The following is a 25,926-nucleotide window of genomic DNA, read 5'->3' on the forward strand; positions in this document are numbered from 1 at the left end:
ACTCTCCCACTGCAAACCACCTGCCACAGGCTCAAGTTCTAGATAGGAAAACTAATTAACCTCACGTCATGTTCACAACTTTGCTAATTCCAAAAGACTGGACATTTTGACTACTAGATTTTCAATTACCTAAATGTAACCAGAAAGTGCGTGGGGTTCCTGGGCCTTCATTCAGGGTCAGTGCTTTAAGAACTAGGCAATATGGCACCCAGTGACCTTTCCGAGTCCTTGGCCGGGCAGATCCCTGAGGCATGCACCAGGGGTCCTATACCAAACGTTTCAAAGTCTTTTTAAAAACATTTGGGTCCCCATGAAGCCCTATTCTACCCAAGTTTATCAGGAGATTTGAGTAGGAATGGGGTTGATGGGCTTCATCACTTATAAAATTAGGAGTGCTGATGAAGGAAGTAAAGCTCTGAAAGCTTCGAGTCCTGCTCCTGCTCATGGTCATCACTAAGCAGCTCTACTTAGAACACAGGCCAGCTGGAAGGAACATCAGCCTGGCTGTAGAGCTCAGTAAGCTCTGTTAGACGGGAACATGGAGCCTTGCTGTAAACTTGTAAACATGTCATTTCCTTTGTGACGTGAATAAAGGTATCTGTGAGGCACACCAAACAAAAAATATTGGGCAGCAAAAAAGTGTCGTGCTTATGATTATTTTTTAGACCCTCCTGGGATGATGTGTGCTTGCTCTTTTCTTGTCTTTGCACTCAAGGCAGAAGATGCAGTGAAGGACCTAAGTTACAGCCTGGAACATAGGTGCTGGGACTCTGGGGCTGCCGGCGGGCAAGGGTGCCCACCACAGGGGGCGTGCGGGGCGGGGCAGCGGGGCGGCGGGGGCGCGGGCCTGGCCCCTCCCCAGATGCCTCCGCGCGCCCGCCGCCCCCCGCGCGCCAGGCCTCTCGGGCGCCCAGTGCGCAGGCGCCGGCGGGGGGCTCCGAGCGTGCGCCGGGCTGGAGCGCCGTGGGAGCGCGCGGCGGCGGCCCCGCGGACGGACGGACGGACGGCCGGACGGACGGACGGCCGGGCCGCCCGCCCTGTCGCCCTGCGCCTGCTGAACTCCGAGCGCCCGAGGATGTGTGCGCTGAGGAAGGTGCGAGCCGCGGGGCCGCGGGCGGGGACCCCGAGCAGCTGGGGCGCACGGTCGCGGGCTGCGCGGCGGCCTCGTCCCTCGCCGGCGGGGGTTCCCCGACCCTGCGCTCCCGGGGCGTGGGTGCGGCGCGGGCTGTGCGGGCGGACGGACGGGCGGGCGGGCTGGGGGAGCTGCGGGGACTGAGGACGGGGCGGGGTCCGGCTCCCGCGGGGTAGCCGCGAGGGAACAGGGGCGCAGGCGGAAGCGGCTCGGGTTTAGGGCAGCGCCAGCGGCAGGGCGGCCGGTCCCTGGACGGCTCGGGAGGCTCCGGCCACGCCGCCCGCCGCACCTGGCGCCGGTCCGTCGTCCCGATGCGGGGCGCTGAGGCACGTGGGGGGCCGCGCGCTAACTTCGCGGCGCCCTGGCCCCGGCCGCGCGGGCGGCGCTGGGACCGCGGGGCGGCCGGCGACCCCTGGGCTACCCACGCCTCGGGCGCCTGCGCTCCCGGGGCGTGGGTGCGGCGCGGGCTGCGCTGGGCTGGTTTTCATGGTCTCCTAGGACTCATCTGTTACTCTTAAAATGTTTTTCCTTGTTTATGATTTTAAAGAGCCATAGTTTAAATATCGGGGCCAGAAGTTGATTTTCTTATATGTGTTTTCTATTTTATTTGTAAAAGATTCTACTTACTGATTTGTGAGAGACACACAGAGAGGCAGAGACACAGGCAGAGGGAGAAGCAGGCTCCCCATAGGAAGGCCACTGTGGGGCTGGATCCTGGGCCGGACTCACGCCCTGAGCCAACGTTAGTTGCTCAGCTTCTCATGAAGTATTTGTAAGGTGTCCCAGCATAATCGATGTATAAAAATACAGGTCTCACTTTACACATACATAGATACATACACCTTCAAAAACTTGGCAATTGCCAAGATCAGTGGTTAAGGTCAGAGGTTTAAATTGAAAATTATGTAAAAAGGAGGTAGAATTCCACTATTTTATTATTGATTTCAGGAGCAGTAAAGGGAATTCCTTGTTCCTTGGAAATATGGTTAGTTTAATTAATGATACAAGTTCAACTATAACATGATTTATGAGGTATAGTTCTTGGGGGGGGGGGCGTTAACAGGTAATATATTAGAACAGCCCCGGCACATGGTAAATAGTCTATTTCATATGTGACTCAGCTTCAGCTATTGTTGTTATTATTACTGTTATTCATCAGGACTATTATTTTAAGATTATTTTACAGAGAGGCAGGGGACGGGGCAGAGGGAGACGGAATCTTTTTTTTTTTTTAATTTTTATTTATGATAGTCACACACACAGAGAGAGAGAGGCAGGCTCCATGCACCGGGAGCCCGACGTGGGACTCGATCCCGGGTCTCCAAGATCGCGCCCTGGGCCAAAGGCAGGCGCCAAACCGCTGCGCCACCCAGGGATCCCAGGGAGACAGAATCTTAAGCAGACTCCACGCTCAGCGTGGAGCTTGACACGAAGCTCCAAATCATGACCCTGATCATGGCTGGAGCTGAGACCAAGAGTCAGACACTCAACCCACTGCACCACCCAGGAGTGCCCATCACTACTGCTTTGAAAAATCAAGACTCTGAGGGATCCCTGGGTGGCGCAGCGGTTTGGCGCCTGCCTTTGGCCCAGGGCACGATCCTGGAGACCCAGGATCGAATCCCACGTCGGGCTCCCGGTGCATGGAGCCTGCTTCTCCCTCTGCCTGTGTCTCTGCCTCTCTCTCTCTCATTCTGTGTGACTATCATAAAAAAAAAAAAAAAAAAAAAATCAAAACTCTGAGTCAAACAGACCTAGATTCAAACCAGGTCTATACTTCATTTACCTCCCATAACTTCTTTCCATCATATGTTCAAGAGAAATGGTAATCTACACAGGAAAAAATACACAAACATATGCACACACACATGTGCATATAATACAGGTAAAATCTGAAAAAGCCTAAGGGACTGCATCAGTGACGATGTACCCACATGGTTACCATAACTATGTGAGATGTCACCACTGGAGGAAGCAGGGTCAAGGGTACACGGGATCTGTATTATGTCTTTCAACACATGAATCCACAGTTATCCCAAAGTACAGTTAAAGCAAGAGGAAAAAAGGTAGTTAATATGATTGTTATAAGAATGCAAGGGAACAAGGCATGTAGTCCTGTGGTTGGCACAAAAGAGGCATTTGATGAATTTTTTAAAGATTTTATTTATTCATGAGACAAACAGAGAGAGAGGCAGAGACATAGGTAGAAAGAGAAGCAGGCTCCATGCAGGCAGCCCAAAGTGGGACTCGATCCCAGAACTCCAGGATCACACCCTGGGCTGAAGGCTGACGCTTAAGCACTGAACCACCCAGGCGTCCCTGATAAAAAGTTTTTAAATATTGGGCAGTCCGGGTGGCTCAGCAGTTTAGCACTGCCTTTGGGCCAGGGCTTGATCCTGGAGACCCAGGATCAACTCCCACTGTGGGCTCCCTGCATGGAGCCTGCTTCTCCCTCTGCCTGTGTCTCTGACTCTCTCTCTCTGTCTCTGTGTGTCTCTCTTATGAATAAATAAAATCTTAAAAAAAAGAGAGTTTTAAAAAATAATAAAGTGATTTCTTAAGACTTCCTCAAGTGGCAACTGCCCCTTACTAGAATTCTGTCTATACCTTTACTCAACTTCACTTCAAAAAATTTGGTTCTCTAATGAAGAACCAAGAGGAGCAGAGGAATAAGCATCCGCATAAAACACATAAAGTGAAAGATCCCTATAATTTCTAATTTGTGGATAAAACCTGAAAGGAGTCTGGGGGACTAACCAAATAGCAAATCACTTCGAGATTGATGACATATGCCTTATTATCTAAATTAAAATAGAAAACACGGGGACACCTGGGTGATTGAAATCATAAATAAGAGCTAGCTTAGGCACGATGCCAGGTTTTTAAGGGAATAGGTGTAAATCATCAAGAATACTTAAGAATGTAATAGGGAGACATTTTTATCCCCCTAAAGTAGAATAGATCTTTTTAGCCACATGCAGTCCCAGGAATGTTTGAGTTTAACGTCTCAAGTTACAGATCCATCTTTCCAAGGGAAAGCAAATACATTTGGTGAATGATCACTGATTATCAGAATAGGATAATACTTTAGGAAGATAATAGATATACTAATCAGCAGGTCATAATTTACGATTCTTTGCTAGTTACATATCTTGTAAAGCTGTCCCTGTGATGAACAGCAGCACTTCAGAGCAGGAATAACAACACGCTCCTGTGTCATAGTTCCCAGGAGGTTTCAGTGCTCTTGTAGACAGCAGACAGAAATAAAAGGAAGTTTCTCCTTTTTACTTCATATAATCCCACTGGAAAGTGAAATGTGTGCTGAGAGTTGATCCTGACTTCTTCTAGGTCACCTCCCTGAAGAGGCCCCGGGCAGGCACTGTCGTAACAGTTCTTGGACAGGAGTCTGATGGCCCCCAAAGGAGGTGGAGGGTTTCTGCAACAGGCTACTGGTGGAACAGGGCACTACTGTCTAGCCCCAGGAAGCTTCTAGTGAGGAGGGCCCCGAGGAACCTGCATCCTTTTCCTTAACTCTTTCAGAGGGTACAGCATACTCCCAGATTGGAGTTAAAGGTAAACTCAGTTCTGTGTAGCTTGTGGTTGTTGCTTTTGAATAATGAGCAGCTACAAGAAAGCAACACCATGTATGGCTTAATAGGCCTTAGCTTCGTCAGGCTCCCGGTGCATGGAGCCTGCTTCTCCCTCTGCCTGTGTCTCTGCCTCTCTCTCTCTCTCTGTGTGACTATCATAAATAAATAAAAACTTTAAAAAAAATAAATCTTTAAAAAAAAATAGGCCTTAGCTTTTTGGAACTTGAATTTGGACGTAGATAATGCAAATGGTTTTGAAGCTATATATCATTAGGAACTCTTTGGAAACCACAAAACCTTTTTAATGGGCCACTATCAATTTTCTGCTCTTCTAAGGAAGTTTTTCCTATTCATGACTCATTTTGCTCTTTGGCTAACACTGAGGCAAATGTAGTGACAATTTAGTTTTTTTCTTCCTCTGAAAGCTTGTACACGGTTTCTGCCTCGGGTTGTGTCCACTTGGATGCCTGGAGAATGTTGACAAACGAAAGGTTAGGCTAGCCTGTTGATGCTGCATATTTGTTTGGGCTTTAAAAATCAAAAAGGTTCCTTGGCTTCCTCGGAGAAGCATTCTGCTTGATGGCTCAGAATACTGATCCAGTAAAAACGACATGTTCCAGCCATCCTTCACACACACCTTAAGTGAAATTAATGAGATCACTCTACGATTACGCTTTGTGTTTTATTTTCACTTTCTAGGTCTGTATGAGCTGTTGGCTGTTGTGCCAGGCCAGCTGGGGCCACATGTGGACAGCCAGGAAGACCTGACCTTCCTCTGGGATATGTTTGGTGAGAAAAGCCTGCATTCACTGGTAAAGGTAAAACCATGCTGATGTCAGATTCTCTTGGTGGGAAAACATGGAAAAATATTTTGAGCGCTGTCTCATAAACCAGAGATCAAATTGTTGCCTTCTGCAAGGCAGAACAAAACAGCCTGGTTCCACTTCCCTGACGGGCATGGAAATTGTTAAAGATTCTACCAAAAATACCTAGATGATTTCCCTGAATGGTGGTGATCTGGCTGTGTGCACTAATGGAGCCAATGTGTGCCTGCCCTTGTTTAGAGGAAGAATATGAAATAATAGCAGGAACGTTTAGGCTCCTAATGGACAATATTCATGAGCTGGAATTTAACTTGAGTAGATGCATGGTGACAGCAAAAATTAGAAGGAATGAATATATTTTCTGACGTTAAGGATGGCAGCAGTTCGTAGCCACATTAATTTAAAATAATTACCTTTCCACACAAATCTTAAGATAATTTGTTCCAGCTCTCTGAAGAAAGTCCATGGTATTTTGATAGGGATTGCATTAAATGTGTAAATTGACCTAGGTAGCATTGACATTTTCACTATATTAATTCTTCCAATCCATGACCATGGAGTATTTTTCCATCTCTTTGTGTCTTCCTCAATTTCTTTCAGAAGTGTTCTATAGTTTTTAGGGTATAGATCCTTTGCCTCTTTGGTTAGGTTTCTTCCTAGGTTAGGTTTCTTCCTAGGTATCTTTGGCTTTTGGGTGCAATTGTCAATGGGATTGATTCCTTAATTTCTCTTTCTTCAGTCTCATTGTTAGTGTATAGAAATGCCACTGACTTCTGGGCATTGATTTTGTATCCTGCCACACTGCCGAACTGCTGTATGACTTCTCGCAATCATGGGGTGGAGTCTTTTGGGTTTTCTATGTACAGTATCATGTCATCTGCGAAGAGGGAGAGTTTGACTTCTTCTCTGCCAATGTGAATGCCTTTTATGTCTTTTTGTTGTCTGATTGCTGAGGCTAGGACTTCCAGTACTATGTTGAATAGCAGTGGACATCCCTGTCTTCTTCTTCTTTTTTTTTTTTTAAAGATTTTATTTATTTATTTATTTATTCATAGAGACAAGAGAGAGGGAGAGGCAGAGACACAGGCAGAGGAAGAAGCAGGCATCATACAGAGAGCCTGACGTGGGACTCGATCCAGGGTCTCCAGGATCACGCCCTGGTCTGCAGGCGGCGCTAAACCGCTGCGCCACTGGGTCTGCCCCCTGTCTTCTTCTTGATCTTAGGGGAAAGGCTCCTAGTGTTTCCCCATTGAGAATGATATTTGCTGTGGGCTTTTCGTAGGTGGCTTTTAAAATGCTGAGGCATGTTCCCTCTATCCCTACACTCTGAAGAGTTTTGATCAGGAATGGGTGCTGTATTTTGTCGAATGCTTTCTCTGCATCTAATGAGAGGATCATATGGTTCTTGTTTTTTCTCTTGCTGATGTGATCAATCACATTGATTGCTTTACGAGTGTTGAACCAGCCTTGTGTCCCGGGGATAAATCCTACTTGGTCATGGTGAATAATTTTCTTAATGTATTGTTGGATCCTATTGGCTAATATCTTGTTGAGAATTTTTGCATCCGTGTTCATCAGGGATATTGGTCTATAATTCTCCTTTTTGGTGGGGTCTTTGTCTGGTTTTGGAATTAGGGTAATGCAGGCCTCATAGAACGAGTTTGGAAGTACTCCATCTCTTTCTATCTTTCCGAACAGCTTTAGTAGAATAGGTATGGTTTCTTCTTTAAACGTTTGATAGAATTCCCCTGGGAAGCCATCTGGCCCTGGACTTTTGTGTCCTGGGAGGTTTTTGATGACTGCTTCAATTTCCTCCCTGGCTATTGGCCTGTTCAGGAAACAACAAATGGGGATCCCTGGGTGGCGCAGTGCTTTGGCGCCTGCTTTTGGCCCAGGGCGTGATCCTGGAGAACCGGGATCGAATCCCACATCGGGCTCCCGGTGCATGGAGCCTGCTTCTCCCTCTGCCTATGTCTCTGTGCCTCTCTCTCTCTCTCTCTGTGACTATCATAAATAAATAAACAAAAATTTTTTAAAAAAAGAAACAACAAATACTGGAGAGGATGTGGAGAAAGGGGAACCCTCTTGCACTGTTGGTGGGAATGTGAACTGGTGCAGCCACTCTGGAAAACTGTGTGGAGGTTCCTCAAACAGTTAAAAGTAGACCTGCCCTACGACCCAGCAGTTGCACTGCTGGGGATTTACCCCAAAGATTCAGATGCAGTGAAACGCCGGGACACCTGCACCCCGATGTTTCTAGCAGCAATGTCCACAATAGCCAAACTGTGGAAGGAGCCTCGGTGTCCATCGAAAGATGAACGGATAAAGAAGATGTGGTTTATGTATACAATGGAATATTACTCAGCCATTAGAAATGACAAATACCCACCATTTGCTTCAATGTGGATGGAACGGGATGGTATTATGCTGAGTGAAATAAGTCAGTCGGAGAAGGACAAACATTATATGGGCTCATTCATTTGGGGAATATAAATAATAGTGAAAGGGAATATAAGGGGAAAGGAGAAAAAAATAAGTGGGGAATATCAGAAAGGGAGACAGAACATGAGAGACTCCTAACTCTGGGAAATGAACTAGGGGTGGTGGAAGGGGAGGAGGGCGGGGGGTGAGGGTGATTGGGTGGCGGGCAGTGAGGGGGGCACTTGACGGGATGAGCACTGGGTGTTATTCTGTATGTTTGCAAATTGAACACCAATAAAAAATAAATTTATTATTAAAAAAATAAAAAAATAAAAATCTCAAAGGATTATAAAATAAAATAAAATAAAATAAAATATAAAATAAAAGGAACTCCTCCCCCTTGTTGGTTAAATCTCAGCTTCTAGACACCACACCCACTAATCCAGCCACCCAATTGTGGATGCCAGGTCATCGGGGGTTGTGAGAGGGCTCCAGAGACCTGCACAAGCCCTGACATACCACTTCTTACATATTTGAATATTTTTTCATAAGATAGGTGATTTTAGTTTTAGTTCATTTGCTATTTGGCAGTTAACCAAGTAGAACTTCCTACTGTGTAGTAGGATACCTGGATCTTGAATTGATGATAATTAGTAAGTTCTAGGTTGGAGGTAATAGACTTGGGAGTCGGATTGCCAAATAAAATACAGGGCATCCACTTCTGAAAGAAATTGAGGAAGACACAAAGAGATGGAAAAATATTCCATGCTCATGGATTGGCAGAATTAATATTGTGAAAATGTCAATGTTACCCAGGGCAATTTACACGTTTAATGCAATCCCTATCAAAATACCATGGACTTTCTTCAGAGAGTTAGAACAAATTATTTTAAGATTTGTGTGGAATCAGAAAAGACCCCGAATAGCCAGGGGAATTTTAAAAAAGAAAACCATATCTGGGGGCATCACAATGCCAGATTTCAGGTTGTACTACAAAGCTGTGGTCATCAAGACAGTGTGGTACTGGCACAAAAACACACATAGATCAATGGAACAGAATAGAGAACCCAGAAGTGGACCCTGAACTTTATGGTCAACTAATATTCGATAAAGGAGGAAAGACGATCCACTGGAAGAAAGACAGTCTCTTCAATAAATGGTGCTGGGAAAATTGGACATCCCAATGCAGAAGAATGAAACTAGACCACTCCCTTGCACCATACACAAAGATAAACTCAAAATGGATGAAAGATCTAAATGTGAGACAAGATTCCATCAAAATCCTAGAGGAGAACACAGGCAACACCCTTTTTGAACTCGGCCACAGTAACTTCTTGCAAGATACATCCACAAAGGCAAAAGAAACAAAAGCAAAAATGAACTATTGGGACTTCGTCAAGGTTAGAAGCTTTTGCACAGCAAAGGATACAGTCAACAAAACTCAAAGACAACCTACAGAATGGGAGAAGATATTTGCAAATGACGTATCAGATAAAGGGCTAGTTTCCAAAATCTATAAAGAACTTATTAAACTCAACACCAAAGAAACAAACAATCCAATCATGAAATGGGCAAAAGACATGAGAAATCTCAGAGGAAGACATAGACATGGCCAACATGCACATGAGAAAATGCTCTGCATCACTTGCCATCAGGGAAATACAAATCAAAACCACAATGAGATACCACCTCACACCAGTGAGAATGAGGAAAATTAACAAGGCAGGAAACAACAAATGTTGGAGAGGATGCGGAGAAAAGGGAACCCTCTTACACTGTTGGTGGGAATGTGAACTGGTTCAGCCACTCTGGAAAACTGTGTGGAGGTTCCTCAAAGAGTTAAAAATAGACCTGCCCTATGACCCAGCAATTGCACTGTTAGGGATTTACCCCAAAGATTCAGATGCAATGAAACGCCGGGACACCTGCACCCCGATGTTTCCAGCAGCCATGTCCACAATAGCCAAAATGTGGAAGGAGCCCAGGTGTCCATCGAGAGATGACTGGATAAAGAAGATGTGGTTTATGTATACAATGGAATATTCCTCAGCCATTAGAAATGACAAATACCCACCACTTGCTTCAACGTGGATGGAACTGGAGGGTATTATGCTGAGTGAAGTAAATCGGAGAAGGACAAACATTATATGTTCTCATTCATTTGGGGAATATAAATAATAGTGAAAGGGAATATAAGGGAAGGGAGAAGAAATGTGTGGGAACTATCAGAAAGGGAGACAGAACATAAAGACTCCTAACTCTGGGAAACGAACTAGGGGTGGTAGAAGGGGAGGAGGGCAGGGGTGGGGATGAGTTGGTGACGGGCACTGAGGGGAACACTTGATGGGATGAGCACTGGGTGTTATTCTGTATGTTGGTAAATTGAACACCAATAAAAAATTTATTAAAAAAAATACAGGGCATCCAGTTTAATTTGAACTTAAGAGAAACAGTAATTTATTTATTTATTTTTTAGTGGACATATGAACTGTGCTGGGTTTTTTTTTTATATTTCCTTTTGTGAAATCTCGCAACTCTGGGATGTCATCAACATTTAGATAGCAACACTCTTTGTAACCACTTTATTGAGACATATATCAGACAGTTTACCCATTTCAGGTGTATGTGCAAGGATGTGAAGTGTATGCACAAAGTGATGCAGCCACCTCCACGATTCTAGAATAATTTCATCTCCTTCCAAAAAACCAGTCTCATGTAGCTGTCTACCCCTAATCCTTCATCCTCCGACCCTTCCTCACTCCAGCCCTATGCAACCACTAATCTACTTTCTGTTTCTATTTACCTGTTCTGGACCATTCATGTAAATGGAATCATATGGTGGGTTGATTTTTTTGCGATTGGCTCCTGTCAGTTAGCTTAATCCACTTGATAACACGTAGCAATACTTCATACCTTTTTATGGCCCAGTAGTATTTATGGATATGCCAGCTTTGTTAACCTCTTTATCCAGCTTTGGACATTTGGGTCGTTTCCACCTATTGCCTATGATGAATAATGCTGCTAAGAATCTTCACATAGAGGGGCTGTACCTGGCCTTATGGGCTGAGAAGAAAGCCAAGGTGATCACAGTAATGAATGCTATGGATGAAAACCAGGGGTCTGGTGAGTCTCAGAAGGTAGAGGAGGCCAGTCCTCCTGCAAAGCAGCAGCCCACCGACCCTGTATCCCCCACTGTGGCCACCACACCTGAGCCCGTGGGGGCAGATGCTGGGGACAGGAACACCACCAAAGCAGCCGACAATGAGCCGGAGTATGAGGACGGCCGGGGCTTTGGCATTGGGGAGCTGGTGTGGGGGAAACTTCGGGGCTTCTCCTGGTGGCCAGGCCGCATTGTGTCTTGGTGGATGATGGGCTGGAGCTGAGCAGCTGAAGGCACCTGTTGGGTCATGTGGTTTGGAGACAGCAAGTTCTTGGTGTGTGTTGAGAAGTTGATGCGCTGTTGAGAAGTTGATGCTGCTGAGCAACTTCTCTAGTGCTTTCCACCAGGCTACCTACAACAAGCAGCCCATGTACCACAAAGCCATCTGTGAGATCCTGCAGGTGACCAGTAGCCGCGCGGGGAAGTTGTTCCCTGTGTGCCGCGACAGCGATGAGAATGACACTGCCAAGGCCATGGAGGTGCAGAACAAACATGATCGAGTGGACTCTCAGAGGGTTCCAGCCTTCTGGCCCCAAGGGCCTGGAGCCACCCGAAGAAGAGAAGAACCCCTACAAAGAAGTTTACACAGACGTGGGCTGAACCTGAGGCAGCTGCCTATGTACCACCCCCACCAGCCAAAAAGCCCCAAAAGAGCACAACTGAGAAGCCTAAGGTCAAGGAGATCATTGATGAACGCACAAGAGAGCAGGTGGTGTACAAAGTGCGACAGAAGTGCCGGAACATCAAGGACATTTGCATCTCTTGTGGGAGCCTCAACGTTGCCCTGGAACACCCTCTCTTTGTTGGAGAAATGTGCCCAAACTGTAAGAACTGCTTCCTGGAGTGTGTATTACCACCACAATGATGACAGCTACCAGTCCTACCACACCATTTGCTGGGGGGGGGGGGGGGGGGCGAGGTGCTCATGTGTGGGAACAATAACTGCTGCAGGTGCTTTTGTGTGGAGTTGTGGAGTGTGTGGATCTCTTAATGGGGCCGGGGACCACCCAGGCAGCCATCAAGGAGGACCCCTGGAACTGCTATATGTGTGGGCACAAGGGCACCTACAGGCTACTGCGGCGGCGGGACGACTGGCCCTCACGGCTCCAGATGTTCTTCGCCAATAACCACGACCAGGAATTTGACCCTCTGAAGGTTTACCTGCCTGTCCCAGCCGAGAAGAGGAAGCCCATCCGGGTGCTGTCTCTAGTTGATGGAATTGCTACAGGGCTTCTGGTGCTGAAGGATTTGGGGATTCAGGTGGACTGCTACATCGCCTCCGAGGTGTGCGAGGACTCCATCACAGTGGGCATGGTACGGCACCAGGGGAAGATCATGTATGTCGGGGATGTCCGCAGCGTCACACAGAAGCATATCCAGGAGTGGGGCCCGTTCAATCTGGTGATTGGGGGCAGTCCTTGCAATGATCTCTCCATCGTCAATCCTGCCCGTAAAGGACTCTATGAGGGCACTGGCTGGCTCTTCTTTGAGTTCTACCGCCTGCTGCATGATGCGCGGCCCAAGGAGGGAGATGACCGCCCCTTCCAGCTCTTTGAGAATGTGGTAGCCATGGGCATTAGTGACAAGAGGGACATCTCACGATTTCTCGAGTCCAACCCTGTGATGATTAATGCCAAAGAAGTGTCAGCTGCACACAGGGCCCACTACTTCCGGGGGAACCTTCCTGGTATGAACAGGAGGCCAGTGGCATCCACGGTGTGAATGATAAGCTGGAGCTGCAGGAGTGTCTGGAGCACCGCAGGATAGCCAAGTTCAGCAAAGTGAGGACCATGGTCGAACTCCAAGGAGGACTAGGTCGAACTCCATAAAGCAGGGCAAAGACCAGCATTTCCCTGTCTTCATGAATGAGAAAGAGGACATCTTATGGTGCACTGAAATGGAAAGGGTGTTTGGCTTCCCTGTCCACTATACCGATGTCTCCAACATGAGCCACTTGGCGACGCAGAGACTGCTGGGCCGGTCGTGGAGCGTGCCGGTCATCTGCCCCTCTTCGCTCCGCTGAAGGAATATTTTGTTTGTGTGTAAGGGACATGAGGGCAGACTGAGGTTGTGACACAAAGTTAAACAAAACAACAACAAAAAAACATAAAACACAACAAAACACCAACAACATGAGGATGGAGAGAAGTATCTGCACCCAGAATAGAAAAAGGATATTTAAAACAAAACCAGAGGCAGAAGTACCAGAGGGCTTTGCCTTGCACAAAGGGTTGGACATTGTTGGGAGCGGTCCCGCGGTGCGAGGCAAGGTTCCAAGTTGAGCCAAAGCTCCTTGTTGTCCCTGGCCAACCCACAGTCCTGCGGTGCGAGGCAGGGTTCCAAGTTGAGCCAAAGCTCCCTGTTGTCCCTAGCCAACCCGCAGTCCTGCGGTGCGAGGCAGGGTTCCAGGTTGAGCAAAGGCTCCTTGTCCCACCTGGCCAACCCGCTGGGACTGCACCTAGCTCTTCCCCCTTATGGAAGTAAAAGTACATATTTGCTTCTCCTTTAAAATGTTATCGAGACAAGTTCCCATAAAGTAAGCAAGGAGGTGGCCTGACACATGACCGCCTTGGCAGACATTACTTAATAAACAAACCTCACTGTTTAGTCTAAATGTGGCATTCCCTCTCTATTGCTTAAACAAATAACAGGTGTTAGTTTTAAAAACAATGTATGTTTGTGCGCGAGATGTACTTCTCCTTAAAGAAATAAGCCGCCTGCTTACGGACGCTATATAAACTCTACATGCAAAAATAAAGCTTGTCCATTGTAGCCATCAGCTGCATGCAACCTCCTATCCCATGAACTCTTAGTCTCTTGTTTCTTTCTCATCCCCTTGCCCTCGGTTCCTGAATCCGGACCTTCTCCCGCCGGCCGCGACAAGTGGCGCCCGAACAGGGACTCGAGACAGAGTGAAAGAAGAAGTGTTTACAGTACAGGTAAGGGGATCACGGCGGCTCCGTGAACGATAGGAGTAAAATAATCATGGGACAAAGGCAATCTGTAGAACATGGGTATTTTTTAAAAGTTCTACAGGCTCTTTTAAGGGAAAAGGGGTTTAAGGTTTCTCATAACTCCTTGGATAAGTTCTTTGATACAGTTGGAATCATATGCCCTTGGTTTCCTGATCAGGGCTCGGTGGATCTTTCGGATTGGCAGAGAGTTGGACAGACTCTAAAAAATGAATTAAAAATAAGAGGGGAACAACTGCCTCCTGATATATGGACTACATGGAATTGTATAAAGGAGGTTCTGGATCCTACAGACTCTATTGAGATCATCTCCTTGAACTCTAAAAGTGAAAAAGAGTCTCCACCCTCGATGGGGGGAGCTTAAAAAATCGAAAAATCCATACTCCCCCTTTACATAAACTGTCCCTTAGAATAGATGATGAAGAAGAGGATCCGTTTGATGGTCCCTACCTTAAAGATAGAAGGGAGGAGATTTTTGTTTTAAGTCATGCTAAACCTCCTCCCCCACCTTTATCTCTGAAAATGCCGAAAAACAGGCCAGCTACAATAGGGGAACTAACATTCCTGTTGATTACAACATGTTAACTGGTTCTGGTCCGTATTATGACGTGGGCTTGCAATTGGATTTTCCTGAAGTAGCTTATACCCAAATTAATAGTTGTTCTCTGTCAGCATGGAAAAAGCTATTTTCCACAAATACAAGGTCACAGGAACTGTCAAAAATCAGGCAAGGTCCCGAGGAAAATTATTCTGATTTTGTGGCCAGATTGTTAACCGCAGTCAGTAGAATAGTCACTGATGCGGAAGCTGGCACTTTAATAGTTAAACAATTGGCCTATGAGAATGCTAATGCTGCCTGTCAAGCAGCCATAAGACCTTGGAAGAACCAGGGAACTCTTGAAGATTATGTGCACCTTTGCGCAGATATAGGGCCCTCGTATTTGCAAGGAGTCACCTTGGCTGCTGCTTTTAAAGGCATCCCTCCTGCAAAATTGCATGCTCAGATACTAAAACAAAATAAGAACCCAAACACGAAAATAAATCAAAAATGCTTCTTATGTGGCCAATTGGGGCATTTTTAAAAATCAATGCCCTCAGAAAAAAACTTCTCAAACTACAAAAAAACCTCAAAACCTTTGCCCTAGATGCCACAGAGGATATCATTGGGCTAATGGATGTAGTTCAAAAATTGATTCTAACGGGAATCCCCTTTCAGGAAACGATTCCCTGAGGTATATTGTATTCATTATATGGATGACCTATTACTGGCAGCAGAGACCAGTGAACACCTGGCTAACGCCTTTCGGGTTCTTTCCCAATGTCTTAGCTCTGCTGGACTTCAAATAGCTCCTGAGAAGGTACAGAGAGAAGCTCCCTTTGAGTATTTAGGATATCTTATTAGTAAACAGAGTATTAGGCCACAAAAATCGCAGTTAGAACCTCGCAATTAAAAACTTTAAATGACTTCCAAAAATTATTAGGTGATATAAATTGGCTCCGCCCTTCACTGTCTCTCACCACTTCTCAATTACAGGCCCTTTTTTCTATTTTAAAAGGGGACTCCTCCCCTTCATCTTTGAGACAGCTTACTCCAGAAGCAGAGGATGCCTTGGCTTTAGTAGCAAATAAAATTTCCTCTGCACAGCTTCAACAAAGAGATTTGACAGAAAATGTTAACTTAATAATCTTAAAACCTAATGGCAAATAGATGTAACACATTATTCATCTTTTAATAAATTACAATTTGTGCATGTTTCTATTGATACCTATTCTGGTATGATCGTAGCTTCTGCTCATTCTGGTGAAAGTTTTACTGATGTTCAAAATCATCTTTTTCACGCTTTTGCTTACATGGGAATGCCTAAACGATTAAAGACTGATAATGGGAGCGCTTATATATCCCAAGCTTTTAAAACCTTTTGTGAGACATTTCACATCCAGCATACCACAGGCATCCCTTACAACTCTACAGGTCAAGCTATTATTGAAAGAGCTCATCTTACACTTAAAAATACCTTACAAAAACTAAAAAAGGGGGAGATTATGGCAGGAAAAATGAAATATTCCCCCCACATGCACCTAGACTTAGCAATATTCATTTTAAATTTTTTGATTGTGCATGATGATGGATATACACCATCAGAAAAACATTGGGGAAAAAATACTGATCCACCCCTTATGGCAAAGTGGAAGGATCCTATGACAGGACAGTGGAAAGGCCCTGACCCCTTGCTTAGACAGGGTCGAGGATATGCTTGTATCTTCCCACAGGATGAGGAAGCGCCGCGCTGGGTTCCAGCCAAATTTGTTAGAGATATCAAAACTGAGAAGGAAGATGAGTCGGCTGAACTTATGCCCTCCTCGGAGGAAGAGGACTCCTAAAACAGAATCTGCCATCATGGAGGCAAATGAAGAAGTTAACCTCGCAAGCCACAAGTTTGATAAGAAGATTGATTTCAACACAAAGTTATTCCTGGTGCAACAACCTCCATATTGGATGATCCCTGTTGATGTGAGAGGACCTTGGTACGCGAACTTTGGCATGCAGTTAGCTCAAGAATTGGTGAAGAAGCTAAGAAGAACCCGAAGATTTCTTGGACTTTTAATTGCAGGGATAGTGGCTACTATTGCTCTTATTGCCTCTGCTACTGTATCTGTTGTATCTTTGCATGAAAATGCTCAGACCGCTGAACATGTAAATGAACTTGCTAGAAATGTAACTATTGCTCTTGATGCTCAGAAGAGAATTGATGAAAAAATTGAAGCGCAGATTGAAGCTTTAAAAGAAGCCGTTTTATATCTTGGTGATCAATTTGTTGTATTAAAAACTATAACCCAATTGACTTGCCATGACGCTTATAAACATATTTGTGTTACCCCACTGCCTTTTAATGGATCATGGGAAAATGTACGTATGCATTTACAAGGGGTTTGGAATCATGCTAATATTAGTCTGGATCTCTTAAAATTGCAACAAGAAATAGACGTCATTAGTCAAAGTATGTTGCATTATGAAGACCCCGGCGATTTAGCCGGTGAGAACTTAAATCAGTTAAATGGCTTTAATCCCTTCAATTCACTGAAATATTCCTTTTGGATATTTTTGGCATTAATAATCGGATTAATTCTGATGTATGTAATGTTTGCCTGCTCTTGCAAAAAATTTAATAATCACTAAACTCCTCTAAGGCACAACTTCACTTTTTGCATTTGAAAAATATAGGGGGAGATGTTGGGAGCGGTCCTGCAGTGTGAAGCAAGGTTGCAAGTTGAGGCAAAGCTCCTTGTTGTCCCTAGCCAACCCGCAGTCCTGCGGTGCGAGGCAGGGTTCCGGGTTGAGCAAAGGCTCCTTGTCCCACCTGGCCAACCCGCTGGGACTGCACCTAGCTCTTCCCCCTTATGGAAGTAAAAGTACATATTTGCTTCTCCTTTAAAATGTTATCGAGACAAGTTCCCATAAAGTAAGCAAGGAGGTGGCCTGACACATGACCGCCTTGGCAGACATTACTTAATAAACAAACCTCACTGTTTAGTCTAAAGGTGGCATTCCCTCTCTATTGCTTAAACAAATAACAGGTGTTAGTTTTGAAAACAATGTATGTTTGTGCGCGAGATGTACTTCTCCTTAAAGAAATAAGCCGCCTGCTTACGGACGCTATATAAACTCTACATGCAAAAATAAAGCTTGTCCATTGTAGCCAACAGCTGCATGGAACCTCCTATCCCATGAACTTTTAGTCTCTTGTTTATTTCTCATCCCCTTGCCCTCCGGTTCCTGAATCCGGACCTTCTCTCGCTGGCCGCGACAGGACATCACCTCCTGATTTGTCAGTGTTAATCTTCAGTCCTTTTTAAAAACAAAACCAAGCTCCCTCCCATCTCCCCCCCCCCCTTTTTGTTGGTCAAACCTTTTGTTTTCTACTCTTTTCAGAAGGGTTTTCTGTTTGGGTTTTTGTTTCTTGCTGTGATTGAAACAAAGAGGGTTTATTGCAGCAAAAACCAGTAACAGGACATAGTAACAATACCTTGCAGAGGAAGGACAGGAGGGAAAAAAAGGAAATCCTACAGAAATCCATATATTGGAGTTTTTTTCTGACTATCTTTTGTTGTTATTGTCTCTAGCCTGATCAGATAGGAGCACAAGCAGGGGGCGGAAAATAGTGACCCTCAGCGGCAGAATTTCCTTCCAGCCGCTGAGCTCTCTTGCCAGCACCATTCCTGGTCATGCAGAACAGAGCCCAATGAGCAGCAGGGAGACAGATCACACAAGACCCTTTTATGCAGTATTTCAGGTGCCTACCACACAGGAAACCTTGAAGAAGATCCATTTCTAGAAGCCACTGTTACCTCTACCAGTTTATATGTATATGTGTGTGTGTGTGTGTGTGTGTGTGTGTGTGTGTATATATGACAGATATGAGATATATATATAAAAGGTACTGTTAACTACTGTACAACCTGACTTCATAATGGTGCTTTAAAAACAGTGAGATGAGTAAAAACATCAGCTTCCACGTTGCCTTATGTGCAAAGGGTTTTAACATTGGATGGAGAAGGGAGGCAGCTTGAAGGTGAATCATTGCCGATTCATGGCGGGCTTCCCCCCTGGTGTTTAACAAGGTGAAGGAGGAGAATTCGTGACCCACGTACTCAGGTGAGAGGTGAGAAAACGGGTGAGAGGTGAGATGGGGTGGGTCGGACCGTGGAGGGCTGAGAGTGGGATTCATCCAGGCTCCACAATAACCTTTCGATTTTTTTTTCCCAACAAAAGGAGACTCCCTTGGCAAGATGGCAGTTTAAAGGGGTCTTCATTCCCAATTTCTCACATTAGCCGATTCGAGGGCTCCTTGTGGTGGGATCAGAAATTATCCAGAGTGTGGGAAAGTGACCGTTAAAAACCCCACCTGGAGAAAAAGAAAAAAACAACAACATACAAAATGTTAAAAAAAAAAAAAAATCTTCACATACAGGTATTTATGTGGACATATTTTCATTTCTGGGGGCTACGTACGTAGGAGTGGAATTACTGGGTTAAATGCTAAGTCTGTGTTTAACACTTAGAAGAACCAGCAGTTTCCCAAGGTGGCTCCACTATTTTGTATTCTCACCAGCAGTGTGTGAGGCTTCTGATTTCTGTATGCTTGCCAACCCTATTTTTTTTTTTAAAAAGATTTTATTTATTTGAGAGAGAGAGCAAGAGAGCGAGCAGGGAGGTGGGCAGTGGTGAGGGAGAGGGGCAGAGAGGAAATTTCAAGCCGACTCCTTGTGAACACAGACCCTGATTTGGGGCTCAATCTCACATGACCCTGGTATCATGACTTGAGTCAAAATCAAGAGTCGGCTGTTTAACCAACTGAGCCACTGAAGTGCCCCACCAACACTTGTTTTAGCTAACACTTGCTTTTATTTGACTTGTTTCTTCTCACCTTTCTAGAAGAAGGTGGGACATGATACCTCCTTGTTGCTGTGGTTTACGTTTCCTTGATGACTGATGAAGTTCAATATCTTTTTGTGTGTTTATTGGCTATTTTTGTATCATCTTTGCAGAAATGTCTTTTTGGATTCTTTGGACAGTTTTTTTTTTCTCATTAGATACCTTTGAAATAGTAGACTTCTTTTTAGAACAGTCTTAGATTTACAGAAGTGTCTTTTCCATTTTTTTGCCTATTTTTAAGGGAGTTGTGTTTTTCCTTTATCATTGAGTTTTAACAGTTGTCTTTTTTGGATACGCATCGTTTATTAGATACGTGTTCTGCACATATTTTTTTTCCAGTCTGTGGCTTGTTTCTTCATTCTCTGAACAGTTTCTTTCACAAAACAGAAGTTTTTAATTTTAATAATGTCCAACCTTGCAATTTTTCTTTCATACATTGGGCTTTTGGAGTTGCATGGAAAAACTCATTGCCATGCTCAAAGTCACCCAGATTTTCTCCTCCTGTCTTCTAGGAATTGTGCAGATTTGTCTTTATATTTAGTTCTGTGATCTAACTTGAGTTCTTTTTTGTGAAAAGGGATAAGCTCTATGCCTAGATTCAAAGATTTTCTGCATGTGAATATCCAGTTGTCTAGCATTAGTATTTAAAAAGACTGGCCTTTCTTCACTGAATCATCTTTGCTCCTCTGCCAAAGACCAGTTGATTGTATTTGTGTGGGTTTTATTCTGGGCTCTGTTACGTTCTACAGATCTGTTTATCTGTTCTTTGACCAATACTGCTGTGTCTTTATTACTGAAGCTTTATAGGAAATCTTGAAATTGGTTGGTGTCAGTCCTTTGACTTTGTTTTTCTCAGTATTGTGTCAGCTGTTCTGGGTTTTTTTGCCTATTCATGTAAAATTGAGAATGAATTTGTCATATATATGTGATAACTTGCTATGATTTGGGTTGGGGTTGTGTTGTATATATAAATCAAGTTGGGAAGAACTGACATCTTTTTTTTTAATTTTTTTTTTTTTTTATGATAGTCACAGAGAGAGGCAGAGACACAGGCAGAGGGAGAAGCAGGCTCCATGCACCGGGAGCCCGATGTGGGATTCGATCCTGGGTCTCCAGGATCGCGCCCTGGGCCAAAGGCAGGCGCCAAACTGCTGCGCCACCTAGGGATCCCAAGAACTGACATCTTAATCATATTATGTATTCATTTGTCCGTAAACATTGAATTTATTTATGGAGATCTTTGATTTCTTTCAACTGAGTTTTTAAAAATATTTATTTATTCATGAGAGAGCAGAGAGAGAGAGAGAGAGGCAGAGACACAGGCAGAGAGAGAAGCAAGGAGCCCGGCATGGGACTTGATCCTGGGCCTCGAGGATCAGATCCTGGGCTGAAGGCGGAAATAAACTGCTGAGCCACCCGGGCTCCTCATCAGCTGAGTTTTATACGAATTGAGATTCTGTACACTTTTTGTTAGATTTATACCTGGGTTTTGTTTTGGGCACTAATGTAAATGGTATTTTGTTTTGAATTTCAAATTCCCATTGTTCAATGGCAGTGTGAACAATGCTATCTTGGGCAGACCCACCATGCTGATGGCTCTCTGTGGCCTTCTGGAGCCTTCTGGAGCACAGGTCCCTCTCATATTCTTTCTTTTTGCCTGGTCACACCCTTAAGTACACCCATGAATGTCCCTCATCTGCTCTAGAGATAGGATTATGATTTTCAAGCATTTCCTCCTGGGTGGGCTTCCAGCAATTACCCGCCAGCTTCTTGGGCACCAAAATAGGTCTTACTGGAGGTGGGGTTGTGGAGATCTACTAATCTTTCAGCCTGCCAAGACACACTTCTGTTCATAAGTCCCCTTAAGAAGCTATTTCTCATCAAACTGGACTTGTCAGCCTTTTTCTCCTCTCTTTCATAGAACACAGGGATATAGGAAAGTAATTGATATTTGTACATGAAGTTTGCATCCTGAATCATTGCTATAATAACTTACTAGTTCCCAGAGTTTTTTACGTTGTTTCTTTAGGATTTTCTACATACATAATCATGTTGTCTCTGAACAAGGCACCTTTACCTCTTCCTTCCCCATATGTAAACCTTTTCTTTTCCTGTCTTAGAGGATTAGCTAGGACTTCTCCTTAAGTACTGAATATTTACTAGTGGTAAGAGGGGAACATCCTTGCCTTGTTACTGATCTTAGAGGGAAAGAATCTAGTTTTTCACCATTAAGTAGGTTTGCCCTAGGTATTTTATACATGTCGTTTATCAAGTTGAGGAAGTCCCCTCTATTCCCAGTTTGGTGATAATTTTATCATGAATACGTGTTGGATTTTTCTTAATAATTGTTTTGCATCTGTTGATATGATCAAATAGATATTTTTTATCTTGTTGGAGTGATGGTTTACATTAATACTTCTGCGTATTATACCAGCCTGTGCATTCCTGGAAAAAAAAAAAAAACATTGGTTTTGGTATTGCATCCATATGATATGTTGTTGAATTTGATTTGCTGATATTTTGTTGAAGAGTTTTTCATCTCTGTTCATAAGAGATATAGTAGTCTATAGTTTTCCTTTCTTCTCCTGTCTTTATCTGTTTTTTTTTCTTTTTTTCTTTTTCTTTTTTCTTTTTTTTAATAAATTAATTTTTATTGGTGTTCAATTTACCAACATACAGAATAACACCCAATGCTCATCCCGTCAAGTGTCCCCCTCAGTGCCTGTCACCCATTCACCCCCACCCCCGCCCTCCTCCCCTTCCACCACCCCTAGTTCGTTTCCCAGAGTTAGGAGTCTTTATGTTCTGTCTCCCTTTCTGATATTTCCCACACATTTCTTCTCCCTTCCCTTATATTCCCTTTCACTATTATTCACATTCCCCAAATGAATGAGAACATACACTGTTTGTCCTTCTCCGATTGACTTACTTCACTCAGCATAATACCCTCCAGTTCCATCCACGTTGAAGCAAATGGTGGGTATTTGTCGTTTCTAATGGCTGAGTAATATTCCATTGTATACATAAACCACATCTTCTTTATCCATTCATCTTTCGATGGACACCGAGGCTCCGTCCACAGATTGGCTATTGTGGACATGGCTGCTAGAAACATCGGGGTGCAGGTGTCCCGGCGTTTCATTGCATCTGAATCTTTGGGGTAAATCCCTAACAGTGCAATTGCTGGGTCGTAGGGCAGGTCTATTTTTAACTCTTTGAGGAACCTCCACACAGTTTTCCAGAGTGGCTGAACCAGTTCACATTCCCACCAACAGTGTAAGAGGGTTCCCTTTTCTCCGCATCCTCTCCAACATTTGTGGTTTCCTGCCTTGTTAATTTTCCCCATTCTCACTGGTGTGAGGTGGTATCTCATTGTGGTTTTGATTTGTATTTCCCTGATGGCAAGTGATGCAGAGCATTTTCTCATGTGCGTGTTGGCCATGTCTATGTCTTCCTCTGTGAGATTTCTCTTCATGTCTTTTGCCCATTTCATGATAGGATTGTTTCTTTGGTATTGAGTTTAATAAGTTCTTTTTTTTTAATTTTTATTTATTTATGATAGAGAGAGAGAGAGAGAGGCAGAGACATAGGCAGAGGGAGAAGCAGGCTCCATGCACCGGGAGCCTGATGTGGGATTCGATCCCGGGTCTCCAGGATCGCGCCCTGGGCCAAAGGCAGGCGCCAAACCACTGCGCCACCCAGGGATCCCTAATAAGTTCTTTATAGATTTTGGAAACTAGCCCTTTATCTGATACGTCATTTGCAAATATCTTCTCCCATTCTGTAGGTTGTCTTTGAGTTTTGTTGACTGTATCCTTTGCTGTGCAAAAGCTTCTTATCTTGATGAAGTCCCAATAGTTCATTTTTGCTTTTGTTTCTTTTGCTTTCGTGGATGTATCTTGCAAGAAGTTACTGTGGCCAAGTTCAAAAAGGGTGTTGCCTGTGTTCTCCTCTAGGATTTTGATGGAATCTTGTCTCACATTTAGATCTTTCATCCATTTTGAGTTTATCTTTGTGTATGGTGCAAGGGAGTGGTCTAGTTTCATTCTTCTGCATGTGGATGTCCAATTTTCCCAGCACCATTTATTGAAGAGACTGTCTTTCTTCCAGTGGATAGTCTTTCCTCCTTTATCGAATATTAGTTGACCATAAAGTTCAGGGTCCACTTCTGGGTTCTCTATTCTGTTCCATTGATCTAAGTGTCTGTTTTTGTGCCAGTACCACACTGTCTTGATGACCACAGCTTTGTAGTACAATCTGAAATCTGGCATTGTGATGCCCCCAGCTATGGTTTTCTTTTTTAAAATTCCCCTGGCTATTCGGGGTCTTTTCTGATTCCACACAAATCTTAAAATAATTTGTTCTAACTCTCTGAAGAAAGTCCATGGTATTTTGATAGGGATTGCATTAAACGTGTAAATTGCCCTGGGTAACATTGACATTTTCACAATATTAATTCTGCCAATCCATGAGCATGGAATATTTTTCCATCTCTTTGTGTCTTCCTCAGTTTCTTTCAGAAGTGTTCTATAGTTTTTAGGGTATGGATCCTTTACCTCTTTGGTTAGGTTTATTCCTAGGTATCTTATGCTTTTGGGTGCAATTGTAAATGGGATTGACTCCTTAATTTCTCTTTCTTCAGTCTCATTGTTAGTGTATAGGAATGCCATTGATTTCTGGGCATTGATTTTGTATCCTGCCATGCTACCAAATTGCTGTATGAGTTCTAGCAATCTTGGGGTGGAGGCTTTTGGGTTTTCTATGTAGAGTATCATGTCATCGGCGAAGAGGGAGAGTTTGACTTCTTCTTTGCCAATTTGAATGCCTTTAATGTCTTTTTGTTGTCTGATTGCTGAGGCTAGGACTTCCAATACTATGTTGAATAGCAGTGGTGAGAGTGGACATCCCTGTCTGGTTCCTGATCTTAGGGGAAAGGCTCCCAGTGCTTCCCCATGGAGAATGATATTTGCTGTGGGCTTTTCGTAGATGGCTTTTAAGATGTCGAGGAAAGTTCCCTCTATCCCTACACTCTGAAGAGTTTTGATCAGGAATGGATGCTGTATTTTGTCAAATGCTTTCTCTGCATCTAATGAGAGGATCATGTGGTTCTTGGTTTTTCTCTTGCTGATATGATGAATCACATTGATTGTTTTATGAGTGTTGAACCAGCCTTGGCCCCAGGGATAAATCCTACTTGGTCATGGTGAATAATTTTCTTAATGTGTTGTTGGATCCTATTGGCTAGTATCTTTGAGAATTTTTGCATCCATGTTCATCAGGGATATTGGTCTGTAATTCTCCTTTTTGGTGTGGTCTTTGTCTGGTTTTGGAACTAAGGTGATGCTGGCCTCATAGAATGAATTTGGAAGTACTCCATCTCTTTCTATCTTTCCAAACAGCTTTGGTAGAATAGGTATGATTTCTTCTTTAACGTTTGATAGAATTCCCCTGGGAAGCCATCTGGCCCTGGACTCTTGTGTCTTGGGAGGTTTTTGAGGACTGCTTCAATCTCCTCCCTGGTTATTGGCCTGTTCAGGTTTTCTATTTCTCTCTGTTCCCGTTTTGGTAGTTTGTGGCTTTCCAGGAATGAGTCCATTTCTTCTAGATTGCCTAATTTATTGGCGTAGAGCTGTCCATAATATGTTTTTAAAATCGTTTGTATTTCCTTGGTGTTGGTAGTGATCTCTCCTTTCTCATTCATGATTTTATTAATTTGAGTCTTCTCTCTCTTCTTTTTAATAAGGTTGGCTAATGGTTTATCTATCTGATTAATTCTTTCAAAGAACCAACTCCTGGTTCTATTGATCTGTTCCACAGTTCTTCTGGTCTCAATTTCGTTGAGTTCTGCTCGAATTTTAATTAACTCTCTTCTTCTGCTGGGTGTCGGGTCCATTTGCTGTTTTTTCTCTAGCTCCTTTATGTGTAAGGTTAGCTTTTGTATTTGAGTTCTTTCCAGTTTTTGAATGGATGCTTGTATTGCGATGTATTTCCCCCTCAGGACTGCTTTTGCTGCATCCCAAAGATTTTGAACAGTTGTATCTTCATTCTCATTAGTTTCCATGAATCTTTTTAATTCTTCCTTAATTTCCTGGTTGACCCTTTCATCTTTTAGCAGGATGGTCCTTAACCTCCATGTGTTTGAGGTCCTTCCAAACTTCTTGTTGTGATTTAGTTCTAATTTCAAGGCGTTATGGTCTGAGAGTATGCAGGGGACGATCCCAATCTTTTGGTATTGGTTCAGACCCGATTTGTGACCCAGTATGTGGTCTATTCTGGAGAAAGTTCCATGTGCACTTGAGAAGAATGTGTATTCAGTTGAGTTTGGATGTAAAGTTCTGTAGATATCTGTGAAATCCATCTGGTCCAGTGTATCATTTAAAGCTCTCGTTTCTT

General features: G+C 43.9%; 1 protein-coding gene and 2 pseudogenes across 1 annotated transcript; all 3 read left to right on the forward strand.

The window, feature by feature from the left end:
* Positions 1-240: 240 nt before the first annotated feature.
* LOC129507823 (ATP synthase subunit ATP5MJ, mitochondrial-like) lies at positions 241-457 on the forward strand (annotated as a pseudogene).
* Positions 458-11,044: 10,587 nt separating this feature from the next.
* LOC129508129 (DNA (cytosine-5)-methyltransferase 3A-like) lies at positions 11,045-13,173 on the forward strand (annotated as a pseudogene).
* Positions 13,174-13,466: 293 nt separating this feature from the next.
* Positions 13,467-17,830, forward strand: LOC129507954 (endogenous retrovirus group K member 18 Env polyprotein-like). The gene is made up of 2 exons (XM_055322795.1): positions 13,467-14,066; positions 16,371-17,830. Exon 2 carries the CDS (start codon positions 16,372-16,374, stop codon positions 17,275-17,277), a length of 906 nt encoding a protein of 301 aa, XP_055178770.1. The 5' UTR covers positions 13,467-14,066; position 16,371; the 3' UTR covers positions 17,278-17,830.
* The last annotated feature ends 8,096 nt before the right edge of the window (positions 17,831-25,926 follow it).

Source organism: Nyctereutes procyonoides, unplaced genomic scaffold (assembly GCF_905146905.1).
Source record: "Nyctereutes procyonoides isolate TBG_1078 unplaced genomic scaffold, NYPRO_anot_genome, whole genome shotgun sequence".
In the NCBI taxonomy this organism is placed as follows: domain Eukaryota; kingdom Metazoa; phylum Chordata; class Mammalia; order Carnivora; family Canidae; genus Nyctereutes; species Nyctereutes procyonoides.